The sequence below is a fragment of the Rhinatrema bivittatum genome, chromosome 13, assembly GCF_901001135.1.
Source record: "Rhinatrema bivittatum chromosome 13, aRhiBiv1.1, whole genome shotgun sequence".
Classification (NCBI taxonomy): domain Eukaryota; kingdom Metazoa; phylum Chordata; class Amphibia; order Gymnophiona; family Rhinatrematidae; genus Rhinatrema; species Rhinatrema bivittatum.
In genome coordinates this window covers 23,373,285-23,392,760 of record NC_042627.1, presented here as the reverse complement: position 1 = coordinate 23,392,760, position 19,476 = coordinate 23,373,285, and the positions used below count along the sequence as shown (strand labels likewise).

The 19,476-nt window shown below is 38.9% G+C and overlaps 1 protein-coding gene across 3 annotated transcripts in view; it reads right to left on the bottom strand.

The window, feature by feature from the left end:
* LOC115075063 (dual oxidase 2-like) overlaps nucleotides 1–19,476 on the bottom strand; it is a 57,641-nt gene that overhangs the window by 7,914 nt on the left and 30,251 nt on the right. For 2 of the 3 annotated variants that reach the window (XM_029575212.1, XM_029575213.1), the window contains exons 16-32: nucleotides 17,654–17,767; nucleotides 15,629–15,831; nucleotides 14,882–15,067; nucleotides 14,236–14,461; nucleotides 13,929–14,022; nucleotides 13,589–13,764; nucleotides 12,484–12,568; nucleotides 11,611–11,688; nucleotides 10,991–11,169; nucleotides 10,135–10,368; nucleotides 8,904–9,003; nucleotides 6,903–6,952; nucleotides 5,611–5,738; nucleotides 4,370–4,523; nucleotides 3,244–3,476; nucleotides 1,092–1,250; nucleotides 5–160 (exon numbers count right to left, since the gene is read on the bottom strand). In XM_029575212.1, the coding sequence (XP_029431072.1) occupies nucleotides 5–160; nucleotides 1,092–1,250; nucleotides 3,244–3,476; nucleotides 4,370–4,523; nucleotides 5,611–5,738; nucleotides 6,903–6,952; nucleotides 8,904–9,003; nucleotides 10,135–10,368; nucleotides 10,991–11,169; nucleotides 11,611–11,688; nucleotides 12,484–12,568; nucleotides 13,589–13,764; nucleotides 13,929–14,022; nucleotides 14,236–14,461; nucleotides 14,882–15,067; nucleotides 15,629–15,831; nucleotides 17,654–17,767 (2,555 nt within the window). The remainder of the gene's footprint in view (nucleotides 1–4; nucleotides 161–1,091; nucleotides 1,251–3,243; nucleotides 3,477–4,369; nucleotides 4,524–5,610; nucleotides 5,739–6,902; nucleotides 6,953–8,903; nucleotides 9,004–10,134; nucleotides 10,369–10,990; nucleotides 11,170–11,610; nucleotides 11,689–12,483; nucleotides 12,569–13,588; nucleotides 13,765–13,928; nucleotides 14,023–14,235; nucleotides 14,462–14,881; nucleotides 15,068–15,628; nucleotides 15,832–17,653; nucleotides 17,768–19,476) is intronic. The other variant, XM_029575214.1, reaches the window with a different exon arrangement.

Genomic DNA, 19,476 nt, shown 5'->3' with positions numbered 1-19,476 from the left:
TTACCAGCATTGTTGTGCGGAGGTCAAACTTCTCGGCCAGCTGGGTGATATAGATATGAACGGACACCAGCTCATTCTTGTCGTTCTCCTCCACCTCTCGGATGATATCTGCCAGCCACTCAAACTGCCGCTGCGTCCGAGTCACCCAGATAAAATAAATCTGGCAAAACAGGAAAGTATCACTTTTTTTTTTTTTTTTGTTTACTCTTACAGCATATTGTATAAGGCTGTTCAGGGTTTTTGGAGGCAAACGCAAAGGAAATGATTAATCCAGGCCTTTTCCCATAGATGCAGAATGGGAAACAAGGCCTTAGCGACTCAGCCTCAACATCTTGGCTTCAAACTTGTCGCATTTTATTGAGAAGGAAATACTCCGTGCTATCCAGAGTAACCAGTGAGTGGCAAACCTTTCTGGTGCATGCATGTACGCTTGCATAAGACTGGACCATGAGGAAAAAGAGAGGGTTGGAACACTAGTGAAGGATTGTAGAGGGGATTTGAAATTTGATGTCTATTTTAAATGTGTATTGGTTTTTAAATGTTTAATGTATAAATTGACTTTATGTCTATTGTAACTCTATGCAGGTATTTATTGTGATCTCCCCACGAACATTTTTGGAGGTGGGAGAGTATAAAAACATGTACATAACACTATCTTTGGCTCCCATAATACAAACTGGGAAATAGTTTGTGTGTAACAGTCAGGGGGCCCCAGGGTTAGTGGAGGCCAGGGGAGAGAAGGGATGAGGTTGGAGGCACCGTATTTCAAGAAAGGGAAGTTCAGATGTTCACATCTCATCTCTTTCAAGAATATGAGGTATATTCCATCTTCAGCTGATACCAAATAACTATTGGAGGCTATGCTGTCAGCTGTTTAAATGCTGATTTATCTAAAATACAAAAGTACAAAGTATATGCTGTGTACTGTGGTTGATAACGAAGAGCAATAAAAGAACATTGTTTTCAACTGGTGAGAGATAGCAGATGATAGCAAGCTATGGTAGTTGTAAGAACACAAGACTATCTTCCCATCTCGAGCATTGGGTGAGATATAATCCCATAAGCAATACATGATGCAATGGCTGCCTTACCTTCTTACACAGTATTTTGGAATTGACAGATGATTTGAAGACGAGGTCTTTGAGAATAGAGGCAAAGGGTGTTACCCCAATGCCTCCTCCCACCAGCACAGATACTTCAAATTTGTTCCACTCTTGATGACCCTCACCAAAAGGGCCATCCAGATAAATCTACAAATAAACAGCAAGATATTTGCAAAATTATTTTCATTGATGGCTTATAGTCTATGCCAATATGACATATATAAAGCCTGTACAGTAATATGATAGTTCCTTTGTATAATAAAATTGCCTTCATTAAGCACTGATTTGTGTGTTTTTTTGGAGATAATTATTGAACTTCTTAATAGAGAGGCAATCTTGTTTATAATAGAGAAGAACCTGTAGTGCAAAGTGCAATAACCATGAGGTTTATTTTATAAGACAGATCCTGAAGGTAACACAACTGTACCATATGGGGTGCTGAGTTTATTACAGAAATTGTCATGCCCATTACTGGTTTATAGTGTGGGACAAGTGCAAGGACAGAGAATCTTAACACAATGTCAGGGATTTTGCTGCTTACCCAAATAGCAAATGTTTTGTAGCATTTTTATCCTCAAAGAGATGAAGTACATAAACTCTAGGCCTTCCTAACAAAAGGTAAATTTGATCAATTTTAGCAATCACTGAGGGAATAACTGGGACACTGTTCTTTCAAGTTTTAAAATATCGTTAAAAAAAAAAAATCTACCAAAAGTCTGAAATAGTTCCTCAGACACTGAGCCAGTGCTATTTTCGGACTGTGGTGGAAAGCACAGTGTTGCCTGTTCTGAAACCTGCATTCATTGCATGCTCTAATTAGAAGGTCTTTCAACAAAAGGTGCATTCCAGGTGAAGAAATCGGGTGACCTAAGTTGTAAAATATTTGAACTTCTTCCTGAGATTACACCTGCTGCTTTTATTCTGTGCAGGGTGTTTTCTCAAACCTTTTTATGGCGAGGTCAATCGCCAGAAAAATTATTTTGAATAGGTTTGGGATTTAGCTGGAAAAACTGGGAGGTCAATATTCAAAGCCATTTCGATGGATAACTCACAGGTGAAGTGGGCTAACATAATGTCCATAGCCGTTCAATATTGACAAGATATGATGTTGTATTATGCGAGTTATATTTCTTCTGTTCTTTTGTAATTTGCTATAATGCCACACGTTTTTGTTTGTTAGTTTCTTTCAGTTCAATAAGAATATCTGTATACATTCTGAGAGCAGTGGTATCTTGAATTAATGCAATCAAATGTGAACACAACTAGTCATATAGCTAGCTATGTTTTTACAGATTTGTGGCTTCAGTTGAATATCATCCATCATTGGAGGACAGTTACGTTGACCAGCAGTTTTCGTGAAGCAGAGAGCATTTAGCTCTCGAAACATCTGCAGCATCGGAATTCAGTTTTGCTGACAGCCATCAAGTTTAACCTGCTGTATCTTGGCTTGTAAACAAAATACTTCGTACCCTCCAGCAGTTGCCATAGGACTTCTATGACCTGCGTCAACTAGATTTACTTTTTGAAGATAGTATAGTTATATTTTCTAAGTGCATGTAAAAAGACCTAAAAACTTTATACACCAAGTTACTGGGCTTTTCTGAACTGTTACAATGGTTTGTATCAATGAGCCATTGCCACAATGAAACACCTACAGACTATCATTTGTGAATGACCGATGATTATTACCATGTATGCCTGTTGAGCACTTAAGTCATTGAAACAATTAATGCAGTCCCTTTTGCGCTAATATGATGGTCATTTAAAATTAAATTCAAAATTTCCCCTCTGTATTTATAGTTTCTAGGGCAATTTTCTATATTTTTGGTTAACGTTATATATTGCTCTTGCGTTCTATTTTTTGTAAATATGAACCTAAGAGGTCTATCTCTTTTAAAGCACCAGCTCTTGGAATTAATAAAGATGCATCACTCCTTTAAGACCTTCAGGGATCAGGCACGCTCTCAATGTTCTTCATGGAATTGATTGAGGTTTCTTATTATGCTCAGTTTTGCATGAATTTCTTTTTAGCATAGAAATGCAGAGAAAGCCAAGAACTGAAGTTGATAGTGTGTTCACACTGGACTTCTAGCTAACAACATGTAGCCAGCCAATGGATGGGAAAAAGTAGCAACATTACCTTAGGATATCCAGTAAGCTCAGCCACGCTTTCAGGCGAATAGAGTTCTCGAAGTCGGGTGGTCCATGGACCTGCTACTCTGATGTGAAGACTCAGAGTTTCCTCATGTGGGGCCGAAGTCAGTGTGAAAGGATGGTACTCATTAGTCCCCAGAGAAAGGCAGGCAATTCGTACCCACTGTCCAGATTTGTAATCGAAATCCTGGGGCCGCTGAAATTTGAGGTGAGTAACCCCTAAAAAAAGAGAGAACTATTTAGTTAGAAGCAATCGTTTATTTATTTATTTATTTACATGTTTTTCTATACCGCCGTTAAGTTATTTACCATCATATATTAGCATGGCCAGGCATTTTGCAGCTTTCCCTGTGTATAGCTTAATGCATGGTTTAAAGAGAACATTTGTGTATACCGTATTTTAAAGTAATGAATCTAAGTCACTCCTGCAGAGCTATTATCATTAAGCAGGTACATTTGTGACTGCTGCTTAGAGAGGCCTCCTGTGACCTGCGAAAGCTATTGAAATCTAAATACCCAGTATTAAAGTTTGCCCTTTGCTGCAAATCTCAATAGCTAAATGCAGCACCTCCCACTTGCATATACCATCTACAAGCGGTTACAGGTTCCTAATGCACTGCATTTTACAAACTGAAAATGTGTATACTTTGTGTTTGATAGAAGTTGTATTATTTTGTGAATAAAGCAAACAACAAACCTAATATCAGGCGGCGAGTTAAAAACATTTATTTCAACGCTAGGAAAGGATTTCTCTGATTTTTTATTTGTGTTTTATGTTACTATTCTCAGAGAAAAATCCGTATTTTGTGTGCCCTGAGTATCATGAAGCAAAGTTTGAGAAGAGACTGCAAAACATGAGGCAACAGTAATAGGGAGAGAGGCAATTTTGTCCAGTGAATGAGTGTACCTACACTTAATTTAGTACCATTTTGTAATTTTTCCCTTCTTTTTTTACCCTTTCATTTTAATTATTCTATATATTACTTTGGCAACACAAGTACAATTGTCATGCCAATAAAGTTTTTTGAATCTGAAGTTGAGCAGAAAATGGTGGCCAAGCACAGTATTGGCAGCTTCCTTGGGTGGGTGAGGAGCTCTTACAGTCGCATTACCTGACGGGAGCAGCTCAGCTTTGACCACACTGAGCTCTGTCTTCTTCCTGCTCAGACTCATCAGTTTGTCTCCCAGATAGATGATAGCTGGCACAATCAAGTATATATAAAACCGGGGCTGCTGGATTAATGCAAAGCTGCCATGGATGATGGTCTGTTGAACACAGAATAGCCATCGTTAAATGACACAGCTTGTGAAACATGCTCTTAAGATGCTGTTTACATGACTTGTGAATGCACATACCTAAATATACAAGCACACGTGTGCACACACAGACAGATGGAGGCTTTCTAACTGTATACAGGTTTAGGGTTTCTTTAAATATTTGCAACAAAATTAATTAAGCCAGTTTGAAAACGGGCCTAGTGTTCTCCTGATCTTGGGGTAGGCAATTCCAGTCCAGGATAGTCACATTGAATGTGTTTGCATAGATTTGGTAAAGTATGTAAGGATATCTGATGAATATTAATTATGCATAAATCAGACCTGTTTGTGGCTGTCAGTGACTGGAATTATCAACCCATGCCCTGGCATGAGATTATTTAGTTCATTTTCTTATTTTTGCCTCTGAAGTTTTTTTTTCCAGTTGTGATTTTCTACCAGTTGTAAAGGTCACATTCCAAGAAATTCATTGATGCATAATAACACATCACTTGGCTTTATTTCTTTCTTCCTTCACTTGTTCCTTGGTCATGCAACTTTGATTGTTGCAGATTATCATGATATGTAAAAAAGCATTCAAATAAGAAGATGTGACAGACAAGCTAATTGCTTTGTTTACCTTTCCTTGGTTTGGACTCATCTTGCTCAGTACCATGCAAACTCTTCCACATGGCTATATTAAAATATTTCCTTTCTGACCTGTTTTTGCTGTTCCAGTTTGGCCTGATGTACTAAAGTTGTTTTTTTTTTCCTCCCATTTGTGTCTATTGCAAACATACTTAGTAAACAAAGCCCATAAAAGTTTGCAAAGCAACCTTTGAATATTGACTGATGTCAATCCCTGCTAATTGTTTGCTAAAAGCTAGGAAAATTGTATCAGAATATTGTATATTTACATAGTTTTCAAGGATCCTGGGTCAAATGGTGAAATTATATTGCACTGACTGATAACAATGAGGAGCTTTCATTGGCTATCCTTGACATAGAAGTTGGGGGCCTGGTAGAAACATCTGCTTTTACTGAATAGTCACAAGAAGCACAGTAGTATATAAAAATCAGAAAACGTAGATCACCTTACCAAAACATACAGCAGCACATAGAGGTGATGAGTTATCCAGAATCCACGGAAACTGATGTGCCGGAAGTGGCGGGAAGCAAAGATGTACATAATGGCAAGAACCACAAGAAGCAGAACGCCAGTCATACCTAGAACAAGGCCAAGAGATGAGAGGAAGAGGCTGTAGAAAACTCTCAACATGTTGCATATCCAATGACGCTGAAGTGATGTAGAGTTTCACCTGATTCTTCAAGTCATGAGAACAGAGGTCGCTAAAGTTATCTGGATAAACAAATCTTCCCTTCCCTCCCAAGTTTAAAAAAAAATATATAGCGTGGAGTGGCCTGAACCCCTTTTTCTAGTCCCCCAATTTAAAATCAGTGTAGCAGCTGGGTGACCCAAACCCCCCTTTTCCATTCCCTTCGACTTTCAAAAAATATAGTGGCCAGGTGGTGGAACCCCCTTTCTGTTCCTAAGAAATTGAGGCACAACACCCACACTTCTAATCCTCCAAATCCTTCTTGCACCCCAATGTGAGGACAAGCTCTTACCTCCTTCCACGGGGTGAAGATCTAAGTGTTAGTACAGCTGACTGCTCCCAGCCCTTAGCTTTGCGTTTATTCACTCCATTTGAGCCAGGTCTGGTTCCTTCACTGACAGCTGAACAACCTCCACTCAGAGCTGAGTTCTGAATGCGGATTAAACCCTTCCTTGACAGCTGTCAGCTTAGACATTCATCCCACAGTAGAAGGTAAGAGCTTCTCCTCCTCACATTGGGTTACAGGGAGAATTTTTTTTTGGGGGGGGGATAGAGAGATGGGGGGTGATGCTTTAGCTTTTAGGAATGGAAAGGAGGATTCCACGACTTGGCCGTTACTTTTTTTTTTTTTACACTTGGGGGAATGAAAAGGAGGATTTGGGCCACTCAATCTGCTACATTTGTTTTAATATTCAGTAAGCAGATAAAAAGTTATGTGGATAACTTTATCTGGGTAACTTTAACTGTGTATATTCAGCAACACTTTTACTCGAAAAAGTGCTACTGAATATTCAGCTAAAATTATCCGGGTAGCTTTAAATATTCACCTTATTATCTTTATTGTACATAAGAGAGGTTTCCTGCTTACATGTAGCAATATGAGTCAACCAGATAACATACCACTTTATTAATATAGGCCCTTATTTGCAGTACTATCAGCATAGAGAGTTTATCAAGCCATAATTATCTGAATTTCATTATTGTCTTGGAGTGTGGGAGGACTCAACTACTGTACCAAGCAAATGACTCAACTGGCTAATGAGAAGGTTCTTACCTGGCACAGTCTCAAAGAACCACCAATAGTATTTCTGAGGTAAATCAGACCTAAAACAGAGCATCATATTTATCATATATGTGTGAACCTAGAGATCTCAATTCAGTTCTTTTATCCAACACTTAGTGTATGTCCCACTGAGCAGATATACTCTGGCATCATAGATAAGGCAAATAGATGGAATCTGAAGGTCTAACGTTTTACAGGATGAATCCATGTCCAACAGTTTTGTTAAAAAGTCTTCAGAATGACATCAGTGCCTGTGTTAAATAGATAGCTAACAAGTCTAACTGAGGGTGTAATGCATGAATAACCATCGTCCGATTTCTTCACTGCCATTTTTAGCAATAGTAATGGAAGCAATGGTACTTAGCCAACTGAATGACTATCTGGCAGATTATTCCATCTTGGATCAATGGCAGTTGGACTTCCAGAGACATCATAGCACAGAAACATTATTGTCAACTCTGGATACTATACCCCGTGGTTTTGATGCGGGGACAAGATATAAAATGGAACTACTTAACATTACAACAGCATTCAATACTCTTCACCAAGTCCTTGTATCTCACCTAACCAATCTCAGTTCCTCTGGTCATATATTTGACTGGTTTCAATTGTATCTGAGCAAATCCAGCAAGTCTGAACTGGCTTAATGGTGTAATCCTGCCAGCCCTTTGTATCCAGGGTTCTGCCTTATTGGGTACAATATTTAACTTTTGTCCTATTCTCCTATGTAAACTCCTGGCTGATCTGGGCACGTCTTGTAAATTATATGCTGATGATATACAATTTTTCATGCCTATGAAATCATCATGGTCCGCTACTTTTAATTTTATTTCTCTTTGTCTTTCTTTCATTAAGGCTATTTTTTTAAATATCCTTACTCTTAATATTGCAAAAACCAAAATAATTATTTTGAGTCTGTTTCCTCTGCACAATGCACTATCTACATTTGTTTTCGAAAGTCATACCATTACTGTTGCAGCGGAGGTTCGCAGTCTAGGAATTATCCTAGATACAAACCTTTCAATGCAACCCCATGGAAAAAACGTTGATTCGGACAGCTTTTTATAAATTCTCTCTTTTGAGGAGATTAAAACTATTTCTACCTCCCCATGATTTCCGTACACTTTTACAGGCCTTTATTCTTATACATCTAGATTACTGTAATCTGATTGTTCTTACACTACCAGTGATGGTTCTCTGTGCACTTCAAACTGTGCAAAATTCTGTTGTGCAAATTTTTAACTGGTAAGTCTGAGTGCTTGCAAATTGTACCTATGCATAGCTTTCTCCATTGGTTACTAATTCAGTGGAGAATTAAATACAAACTGGCGATGTTAATCCATAAACTTTTAAGTTTAAATATTTCTGTTTGGGTCAATGCTATGCTTCACATTTTATAAACCCACTTGAGCTCTTTGGGATTTACAGCGTGGTATATTAGAAATTCCTTACACTCTGTTTATTTGTCTCACCGAGACTCGAGATAGGGCCTTTTCAATTGCAAGTCCTATAGTTTAGATGAGCCTTCCTGACTTTATAAGGATGCTTCAGGATACACATTCCTTTAGGAAGATCCTAAAGATCTTCCCATTTCAGCAGGCTTTTTTGCCCCAATACTAACCGATTGTTAGTTGATTAATCTGCAGGATACTCAATAGCCTCCTTAAGTTATTAATACTGTTTTAACCTTTAGGTTATAGATTTTTATTAATAGTATGTTTGTTAATTTATATCTTTCATTGTTTTTATATGTGTGTTGTTTGTTCCCTGCTTTGAACTTTGGAAGCATACAAGCTACAAATCTTTTAAATAAATCAATGTTTTCTTTTTGTACTTTATTTATTTATTTATAATTTTTTATATACCGCCGCTCATCAAAGATATCACGTCGGTGTACAATGAACAGGAACTTACGCCGGAGCGTTATACATTTAACAGATTTAACAGATTTAACAGATTTAACTTACGCCGGAGCGTAAGTTAAATACTTACCCATCATCAATGAACACTGTGGAGAACACGCAGGACAGGACACTGAGGGGACTAACTGAGAATATGTAGACATTGACCACATGACCAGCAGTGTGCAAAACTACAACATACAGGAAAAGAAACACAAAAAAAACCCATAATATTCATAAGGCTTTCATACAAAAAGGACACATCCTTAATGGCAAAAGTAACTTGCGTATGCACTGAAAATGTATTTATTTATTTATTTATTTAAATTTATATACCGGTATTTGGCTAGGTACCATCATATCGGTTTACATAATTATATAAACATATAAACTAAAATCAAAATCAAACAATCACTCGACATAAAAGACAGTTTTCATCGGTAATACTTCGTACAATTATCATCTTAATAGCCTAACAAAAGACTCTTCCAAGACAAGACATTTAACAATTTGACCAACTCAACAGTTTACTACTGCTTTTAGCTCTTGCTAATTTATAAATATAAATATTCACCATTTACTGCTACCCTCCTGAAACGCTTGCTGAAATAGCCATGTTTTAACTTTTTTTCTAAATGTTGTTCTGTTTAACTCTAACCGAATGTCAGTTGGCAATTTGTTCCATATTTTCGGCGCAGCAAAGGACAATGCTCTTTCTCTTACTGAAATTAATTTTGCTGAGGTCATTGAGGGAATGGATAATAAGCCTTTGTTCGTGGATCTTAAATCTCTTTGGGGTGTATGTAGCCAGCTATTTGTGAATCAAATCTGGTAATGCAATTTACCAATGGTTGACCTATCCACAGTTTGGCTGTACTATCTAGTTTACAGGGAAAGTTGCATAAAGAAGATAGCACATCATAGTCTTACTACAAGATGCAAAGTAGGCCTAGAATGTGCTGGAAGAGATGAGTAGAGAAGAAGCTGGAGAATCTGGTGCAGAACTTGTCAATGGCAAGAAAGGCAAAATCCCCAATTTATACCAAATTTCGACTTGCAGAGATTCATTTAGAATCAAATTCAGCTTTATTAGGGATGCAAATAAACTACACCTGCCCCCTAATTAGACAAGAACGCAGTTTAATATTTCATCAAAATAAATATCACTTCAAAACACTGCGGTGGCAGCATTAAATGTGAACCAGTGTCAGGCTTAGGCACGTTACTTTGTAGATCAGAGAAGGGAATCAAGTGGTGCCATATCACGAAACTTGATAACAGACATCAGACATTAGTTAACTGGAAATAAAACAGCAACCTACTGGAAAAGATAACAGCAGCCATTGCGATCCAGCGGTGGAAATCCACAGCAGCATCGAAGGGGATGTAACGATTCATGAAGGTTTCTCGCAGAAACGTGATGAGGTTGCGACACATGGTGAGCAGGATGTAAGAGTACATTAATGAGATGGTAGCCGCCGCCCCCCGAGAGATAATGATGCCAACAAAGGTGGTCTCTGCAATTCCAGACTTGGGGGAGGCGTAAGCATAATCTGCTGATAATCAAAAGCAAGGCTGTGAGATCAGGTTCCCTGCGTTAGAATGGTGAATCCAAGTCCTAGCTCTGGCCTGGAATGCCCCCGGATAAGTGGAGGATCAAAGGTCGGCATTTAGCTGGATAACTCACAAGTTATCCTGCTACCTGCCTTTGAATATGGATCCAATAGAATTTAATTTGGGGGCAATTTTTAAACTGCCTGGGTGCAAAGTCTACCTTGAATCTAACTTTCAAAATGGAAAGTAAGCACATATACCCTTTTTGAAAATTGCTCATGGGTGCAAAGTACCTGCAGACTATACACCTGCTTTTTGTGAGTAAAATGTCAATGGAAAATGATGCATATAAATCTGAAAATACAATCTGCATGCATTGTTTTCGAATCCCCTCTGAAACATGCCCTCAGGAATTCCTCCCCTCAGTTCAGCCAGAAGTGCACAGATAGTGGAACCCCGAGTGCACTGTTAGTCAGCTCTAAGGAGGGGAATTTTCAGAGAAGGTAAACAGCTTTGGAAATAGTCCACTTCCATACCAAACGGTTATAAAAGGTGGCACTAGCTAATATTGGACTCTGTATTCCATATTGGAGAGCCCATGGAGCAGTAGAACCAGGTACTCACAAAATGCTCTCTCTGCAAACACGCCAGCAGAGATGGCATAAAAGATGACCACACACACGATGTGACGCCGGTAGTTTTCAATGAACCGCTTGAACTGCTGGATCTTCTGTTGAATTTTGCTTTTGTGATATTTTTCCCTTCTGGCTTCTGTATACAAGTGTGGCTGATAAGAGGCTTTCCTTTAAAAAAAAAAGTAAAGATTTATAAAAACACACTATAGAGAAAGATCATGCTACTGTAATTGGATTGTATATAACAATAATTAAGACAGTGCTAATATCGCCTTTCTTACAACACAATGCTAAGTGAAATGCTTGACTCTTAGGGCTTGATATTCGCTAGGTATATATATATATATATATAGGGAGAAATTTACAGTATATATAATGTAGTGCATCCATAGTGTTTTGATGCATGGGACAAAATCTTGCAGTAATAGCTTCTCATTTCCCTTGGAGCCGTGATAGGCCTTTTCCCATTAGCCCAGCCCAGCAGGAAGCGGCACTGATGTGAAGCAGCCTTCTTCTCTAGTAACTCTTGAGGTCGAGCGCAAATGGTGGGTGACAAATGTGAAAGCTGCTTCAGTAACCACATAGGTCAGAATATGAAATGTTACCTACTTCTTGCCAAACCTCTTCCTGAGCTCCTGTCCTTCTTGCTCCAGGCTGTAAACAACTTCCTCTGGTGCTTTCCCATTACTGGTGCGAGAATTCATTTTCAGCAAAACAATTTAAGAGGGGACCCATTAGATGTAGCATTTTCATGGAGATTCAACTTTTACAAATGAATTTAAAAGACTTGCAGATAAATTAATACTGAATATGAAATATGAGTATTCTAAAATGCAGGAGATCCGATAGCAGAATACAAAAATCACGACATTTCAAGAGGAAATAAACCTAAATATAGTTGTTTAGGCGGAAAAAGACCAGAGGTCCATCAAATCCTACCTAATTTATTTTAATTTAGCTAATGCCTTTTGAATGGTAGCTTAAGGCACCTCATATTCATGTACAGTCAATATTTCCCTCTTCTCACAGGGTTTACAATCTCAAGTTGGCACCTGAGGCAATAGAGAGTATAAAGTCTCAAAGGGCATCAACAGGATTTCAACACTAGTATCTTCCCTGATTCTTAGCTTGCTGCGCTAATCACTAGGCTACTCCTCCATTATAGACAGAAATATTAGATTTATTACTGTATAGAGAAAGCTCCAACCAGGACTGGCTACATCTAATTAAAACAAATATAAGATAAAGGGTAGAAGATGACAAAGTCTCTAGTGGATTACTGTCACCAACAGACCTGTCCGTATAGGATTGGAGAAGATGCTAAGAAGGCTTTACAGACCACTGTACTAAATATTTGTTAGGATAATAAAGTGTCTGTTCCACAAGGAACAGACACTTTGAGGAAATGCTACTAAATAGACCTCTTTACTGACTACTTTCACATGCTGTAGTGTTAGCACCAGAAGTGAGTAGGATCTTTACCCATTCATGTGTTTATGGTGGCTCCTGTTTATGAATGAGACTCTGTTGTTTATGTTTTGCTTGAAGGGCTCAGGAACGTCAATCCCTTAGTAAAAAGTAGAGTGTTTGAGAGGATATATTTCATAATACAAGTGCATTACCCAACCTATAATTACATCACAGATATTCTGGTCAGTACATGTGCACAGCATTTAGATAATAACTTGAGAATACTTATACTTCTCAAAATAACAGCTGTTTCCAGAGTTAAAGAGGCTGAGGCTAACAGGCAACATGCTTATTATTGTATATCAAGATGTGATTACTAACGAGTTTACAGCAACCAATTAACATAATGACAATTCTTCCATTGAAAGTATGCAGATTTCTGTGGTTTATGACAGATCTGCCGCAGTCAAACCCACAGGCAGCACCTGGGATTTCAGTGGAGCCAAACACATCTCCCATGCCTGCTGTATGTTTGCAGATTGTGTCTGGGAATCTAAGTATTTTTGATGGTCAGTACTGCAACGACAATGCCTACTAAACAGTAAGGCACATTCCCTCCCATTTCACCTTTCACCAAGAACCCACATTATGTGATTTTCTCATCCGAGCTATGTAGCCATGAAATGTAATTCACAGAAAATGGATTCAGTTGATTCCTTTTCAGGCATTTCTAATTTTAAATTTTAACAGCAAAGGATTTTGATTTCTACATTCAATAAAATTGCTTCCTTTTTCCTAGGAAACAGAAGGCCATCTAGCTATGTTGACCTGTGTTCCTCATTAATAGGAACTAAGTCCTCACCAAATGCAATACAAAGAACCATAGGACAGAAAGTTGTTCTCCAAAAAGAGGTTAACCTTGACAGATATCTGATATGAAGACATGACAGGCATGTAATATTATTTTTCATATTTTCAAATCACCATTATTATATTCCATATACACCCTATATATTGTCATCTAGCTCTGAAAACAAGGAAAAGTTATAAATACTCAAAGATTTATTGTGCTATAACATTGTTAAAACTGATCCAGTGAAACCTTACTTCTGCATCTGTCACACTGTAGAAGCTATAAGATGACTAATCCTGATGTCTTTCGGTCCAATTCACTTACCTTGGATGCAGAGTTTAGTAGACCGCAGGACATTGTCATGGTCCTTTAGCAGAAAGTGAAAGTCCTCCCAGGTCAGCTCCTCTTTGTCCTGAAATCCTGCCTCCTGGAACATGGACTCAATGACTTGTTGAGTCAAATCTTTCGAGAGGCAGTTGTTGGAGATCTCAATGAAGGACCTGAAAGAAAGACAGAGCAAATACAGAAACAAAGATAAGCTGATGAAAATGACACTGAGCCGGGAGAACATAAACACATTTTTCAGCCACCTCTAGGGCATGCATGGAATACACATGCAAAAGGGCATTGAAACCTTATAAAATCAGCCCAGAAGAAGACATACCTCAGCATCCTGAAGAACTCATCCTTTGATAGATAGCCATTTTGATCAATGTCATACATTGTAAACATCAGCTTAGACTTCTCCTCTGGTGAACCTATTAAATCGTATGGTAGAGGAAGAGAAAGAGAAATTGATTATGATAACTGCAGCAATATATTACAGGGCAAGTACTCTCAACAAATAAAGTTAAAAGCAAAATTTTCTTCTGGTGGCCACTGGTGTCACAAGACTGAAGGTTTTGTACGTTGGTATTTATTAGTCGGCAACCACTTCCCTCAGATGGACCTACTAACGTGTCGGTTCTCACCTTTCATGAATATCACCAAGATATCCAGGAACTCTCTGAAGGACAGGTATCCATTGCCATCCTTATCTGCCAGAGAAAACATGGATTCCACAAAGAGGGCCTGAGGTTTCAATCCCAGGGATTCAGCAAACTCCGCTCGACTTAGCTCACACTTAAGAGCTTCTTTGGCTTTCTGAGAAGTTTCAGAGGTAAAATCTCCGGCATCGGATTTATTAATATCAAGCACCTGTAGTTATAGAGATGCAGAGGATATGAGGAAATGGTCTGGGAAGCATCAGTATTCAGTATGGACAGGCATGAGCGGTCCTGAGAGTCATAGAAATATAGAATCACAGAAGAAGATGTCTGCCCATTTGTGTCTGTCTACTGCGCTATTACAGGTCTTATTCCATCCTTGACTTTCTGCATTATTCAATTACTTTAATCCAATTATGAATGAATAATGAAGCTCATGTACAAACCCCCCCCCCCCCATCAGTATTTACATCTATAAAAGTACTAATATATTTTCAGAGGATCCCTGTCACACAGCTGGATCCCTAGCCAGGATCCTGTGATATTTCTATGGTCCAATTATCCCAATAACATAGTAAACATTGATACAAGAACTATGAGAAGTTACCCGGAGGATCCTGGCATACAGTACCTGTGACAAGGAGTGCCTGAAGAAGGTCTCCAGGATCTGACTCCTCTGCTGCTTTGTGACAGCTTTCTTCAGCAGGTTTTGCTCCTTCGTTTCAGACAGATTAAGGGCGAGGTCATTCCTCTCAAAGAACACCTTCAGATTTCGGATGAAGTTGCTTCTATCTTCCTCCCCATTAAAGAAAAGCACCTGATGAGACAAAAAAAAAAGTCAAACCATACAGGAAGGCGATTCAATCTCAGAAAAGATGGGAGGAACTCATTCTCGAGCTGTTAAAAAAATACATTGAGGGATACATTTTCAAAAGCTTAGGTACCTTTTATGTGGGTGAATAGCAAAACAAAATTCCCAAACCTCGTACAATCAACCTTATCTGGGTAAGCAGATTTTTAGCTGCTAGGAAGTATTCACGTATTTTCATAAAAGGCGTGCTTTTGGCCACAGAGAAAAGAGTCATGTACATTTCAATTACAAAGATGTGTGCAGTACCAGTCACGTGCGTAATTCACCCCATCAATCAATACCGCGAACACGTTGCATACATGCTTCTAGCTGCAAAACAAGCCATTATCCAAGCACAATGCACCAGGGCATCTTGTGTTTGAAACTCCACTGGGTTTGTGTGGAATGAAAAACATTTGTGTGCCTTGCCAGTTAGGCGTTCTACTGAAAATGTACCTTATGCAATGTATAGCGAGGATATGTAATGGAGGGCCATTCGATTCATGAAAAGATCGTAAATTTACGTACCAGATCATACTCTTTAGGAATCTTCAGAAGCAAAGCTTTGTTTCCTTTATTGTTAGACTGGATCAGATCCACCTGGTTCTGGTGCTGTAGATTGATACTTCGGATGACAGAGTTCCTGCTGTCTAGTACTTTGATTAGCTGAGTTGCCTGGAACTGAAGATAAACCTGGTGACTGGATTCCTTTAGGCCACACCATTCTACGGCTGAGAAAAGAAACAGAAAAGATCCATGATTTGGAAGTAGCGTGGTATCGTTAAAGTGTCTAACTGGTTATACGTCACTATGTCCCCTGTTCCATTGTAAACCGGTACGATAAGACCTGGTCTTGAGTATCGGTATAGTAAAAGAAGTTAAATAAATAAAAATAAATGTACAACATAGCTACTGGGTTACCTATTCTGTCACCTGCAAGCTATACCTGCTTGCTTTATTATTTGAAATTACTAGTTTATACTTGTGCATTAATCCCTCTGTAGTACAAACATTGGGCCTTATTTTCCAATATCGCATTGGTAACGCATTAGGGGGCGTTACCAATGCAAATGAGGCTTCTTTCGTGCAGTGGGAAACATCGTGTGCGGCGATGTTTTTGCCATTCGCGAAAACATTAGCGCCGCATGCGATGTTTTCCCACTGCACGATGATTCTTTCAGTCTTTTATCACGGTGCATGATAATTGCCGGTTTCTGTTATCGCGGTGCACGATAGTCCCAGACAGGCTGTGTGTGTGAGAGAGAGAGAGAGAGAGAGCGAGAGAGAGAGAGCGCCTTACTATAGTGCCTATGCCCTACATAGGTATTTTAACCCCTATAGGAGGGCCACCTACTAACTCGGGGTGGGGATTAGGTATGAGTGTCGGGGGTTGGGGGCCACTTTCGCATTCCACATGAGACCTACGGACAGAACAGTGGTCTCTAGTGCAGATTTGCTGGCTGTCGGAGTGAGGACGTTCACTCCAAGAAGTGGTTTGGCCAACGTTCTCTCTACCTAGCTTGATGGACACTCTACCTGGGCAACAACATGCTAGGTGGAGAGAATGTTGGCCAAATCTCCGCTTGGAGTGAGCGTCCTCACTCTGACAGCCAGCAAATCTGCACTAGAGACCACTGTTCTGTCCGTAGGTCTCATGTGGAATGCGAAAGTGGCCCCCAACCCCCGACGCTCATACCTAATCCCCACCCCGAGTTAGTAGGTGGCCCTCCTATAGGGGTTAAAATACCTATGTAGGGCATAGGCACTATAGTAAGTCTCTCTCTCTCTCTCTCTCTCTCTCTCTCTCTCTCTCTCTCTCTCTCTCTCTCTCTCTCTCTCTCTCTCTCTCTGACTATCGTGGATGGCGGTAATCCTTTTCAGGCCTGTAACGCAGTCCATAACGCGAGGTTGGAGTTGTAGTTATTAGCCGCGCTAACACTGCGGCTGTTTCGCTGTACACGATACACAGGTTCCTGCTTTACATATGCTCCGCCCCCTGAATACCAAATGACTAATTTGCATTCGCGTTAACAGCTGTTAACGCGATTTGCGAATTTATCGCACGCGGTAAAGTGCTTGGAAAATGAGGCCCATTGTTTGCAATTTAATTGATCTGCAACTTTTGTTAAATGTTCCAATATTAAGCTAGGGCTTACTACTAGTCCCTAGCTATACATTTATACCCATTAAATGAAAAAGCAATTATAATTAGGAATGGGTGTTTGAAAAGATCTTTTCTCCTCCTATTAATTACCATTGACTTTAATGGCATCAGTTCCTCTAAACTGATATCCAGAAGATTCTTCAGCTAATTGGTTTATTATGATCTTCTACTTCTTATTATTGACTAACAGACTATAATGAGCAAATATGAATAATTTAAGAAATGTTGGTTAAAAGGGATATAATATAATAGTAAAATTGTATGGGGTGGAGTGTGGCACTATGATTCCTAAGACTGAATGAACTGGTGAACTTTCCCAGTACTGGCCTACCTTAAACTCTTCAAGGACATTTCTACAAAACATACGCTTTCACTCGGAAGCCTTGTACCTTCCATTCCATCAGAAAACGTCTGCTTCTCCGTGCTGGGGCTCTTTTTCCTCTGGAGCTTTTTGAAGTTTCTCTTCCGAGTATGCGCTACTATCCATGCAATGGCCAAACTCACTGGGACATACAAAGAATGGGAATGCAATCAGAACGTCATCTTACTTCAAGGCCTCCACTATGCACACCAAGGGCCATATTTACTCAGGGCTTTCCCATATTTGTTTTTGTGGGAAAATCTGTAGGCAACCTGGCCCAAGAATTATTATCACTAGAGATGGCCAAACTAAAAAAAAAAAGACCATGAACTAATTAGATGAACCAGCAAAAAATGCATGGTTTTATCAAATTAGTGTGACAAACTTTTCTTGTAAGAGTCCAATGCATTGAATTTTGAGTAGATCTGTGGAATGCCGCAGGTGGCAGATCTGATGTGGAATTCTCTGAATCAGCAAATCTGCTTGGCATTTCCCCCAGTTCAACAAACTTTCTTAGCAGATCTGCAGAAATGGAATTCCTTTCTATTTGACACACAAATGATTAGAAAGCTGGTAAAAAATATCTTTTTCAAATCTGCTTTTACATAGCAGAGTACACCTAGCCAGCTCTGACTTCTTTTATTTATCTTACTAGTTTTATTGCTTTTGATGCTTAAGTTAATTGTTTAAGAGTCAGTAAATCAGAATTATGTACTTAGTGGTCCATGTTGAGTTAGCCAGTGGAATAAAATCAGATACATGTTCCATTGAATATACTCAGCTAAAATCAAAATCACTTGGATACAGTAATCTGGATAACTTTAGGGCAGTCCTTCGGCATGACCAGACTTACTCAGATAAATTTATCTGTATAACACTGAGTATCAGCACTACGTGACTAAAAGTAACTACTTATCGCCATCGATTTTTTAATCCAACTAAATTTTGTGCAGGAGGTCCATATTTAAAAGATTAATCTGGACAACTTTGAGAATTACCTGGACAAATCTTTGGTTTCAAAATGTTCCCCCTGCTCTCTATTTAAATTTTGTCCATGTAATGATTTGTCCAGCCAAAATTTAAATGAGAGAACAAGGGAAAATTTTGAAACCAAAGATTTGGCCGTATAGTATCTCCTGAAGTTACCCTGACTAATCTTTTCAATATGGACCTCTTTGATTTCAAGTCTTGCTATTTTCAGGTCATTGATAGATGATTTGTTTATAAATTGTTTATTGCTATGTCTTATGTTTGTCACTTCTTGGTTATTGTTACATTCTTTTGTTGGCTTTAATATTTCATGTTGCTCTTGTATTTTTTGTTCTGATGAAAGTTCCTCTGAGTCTCTGATATGGTGACTAATTAAACTGGAATAATAAATAATCACCAAGAAGTCTATCATCCTCAAACCAGGCTGAAATTCTCCTGGCTGAAGTCTGACCTTAAATTCTTCATAGATGGAGGCCAATTAAACCTCAAAGAATGATGCGCCAAGCATAACAAAAATATGCACCAAAAAATAAAAATTAGGATTAGATAAAAATAAATAAGTTTAGCCAAAATTACTTAGTTCTCAATTTAAAAAATTATTTTCGTGGGGTGACAAAACACTCTTCCAGAGTGTATCTCTATTAGTGTAATACCTTGCTTGCATAATTCCCCAGGATGTAACCTGAGGTATTTTCCATAATTTAGCAGCTGTTTTGCAGAAGTTTACTATGAATGTAAATGAGCTCCTTTGCATCTGTAGCTCACTTTCGTGTGAAATGTTTGGCGTGTCCCCGGCCATGGCAACGTGCAGAACATTTTTCTTGCTGTGTAACACGCTGGCCTCCTCTTCCCTCCCCACTG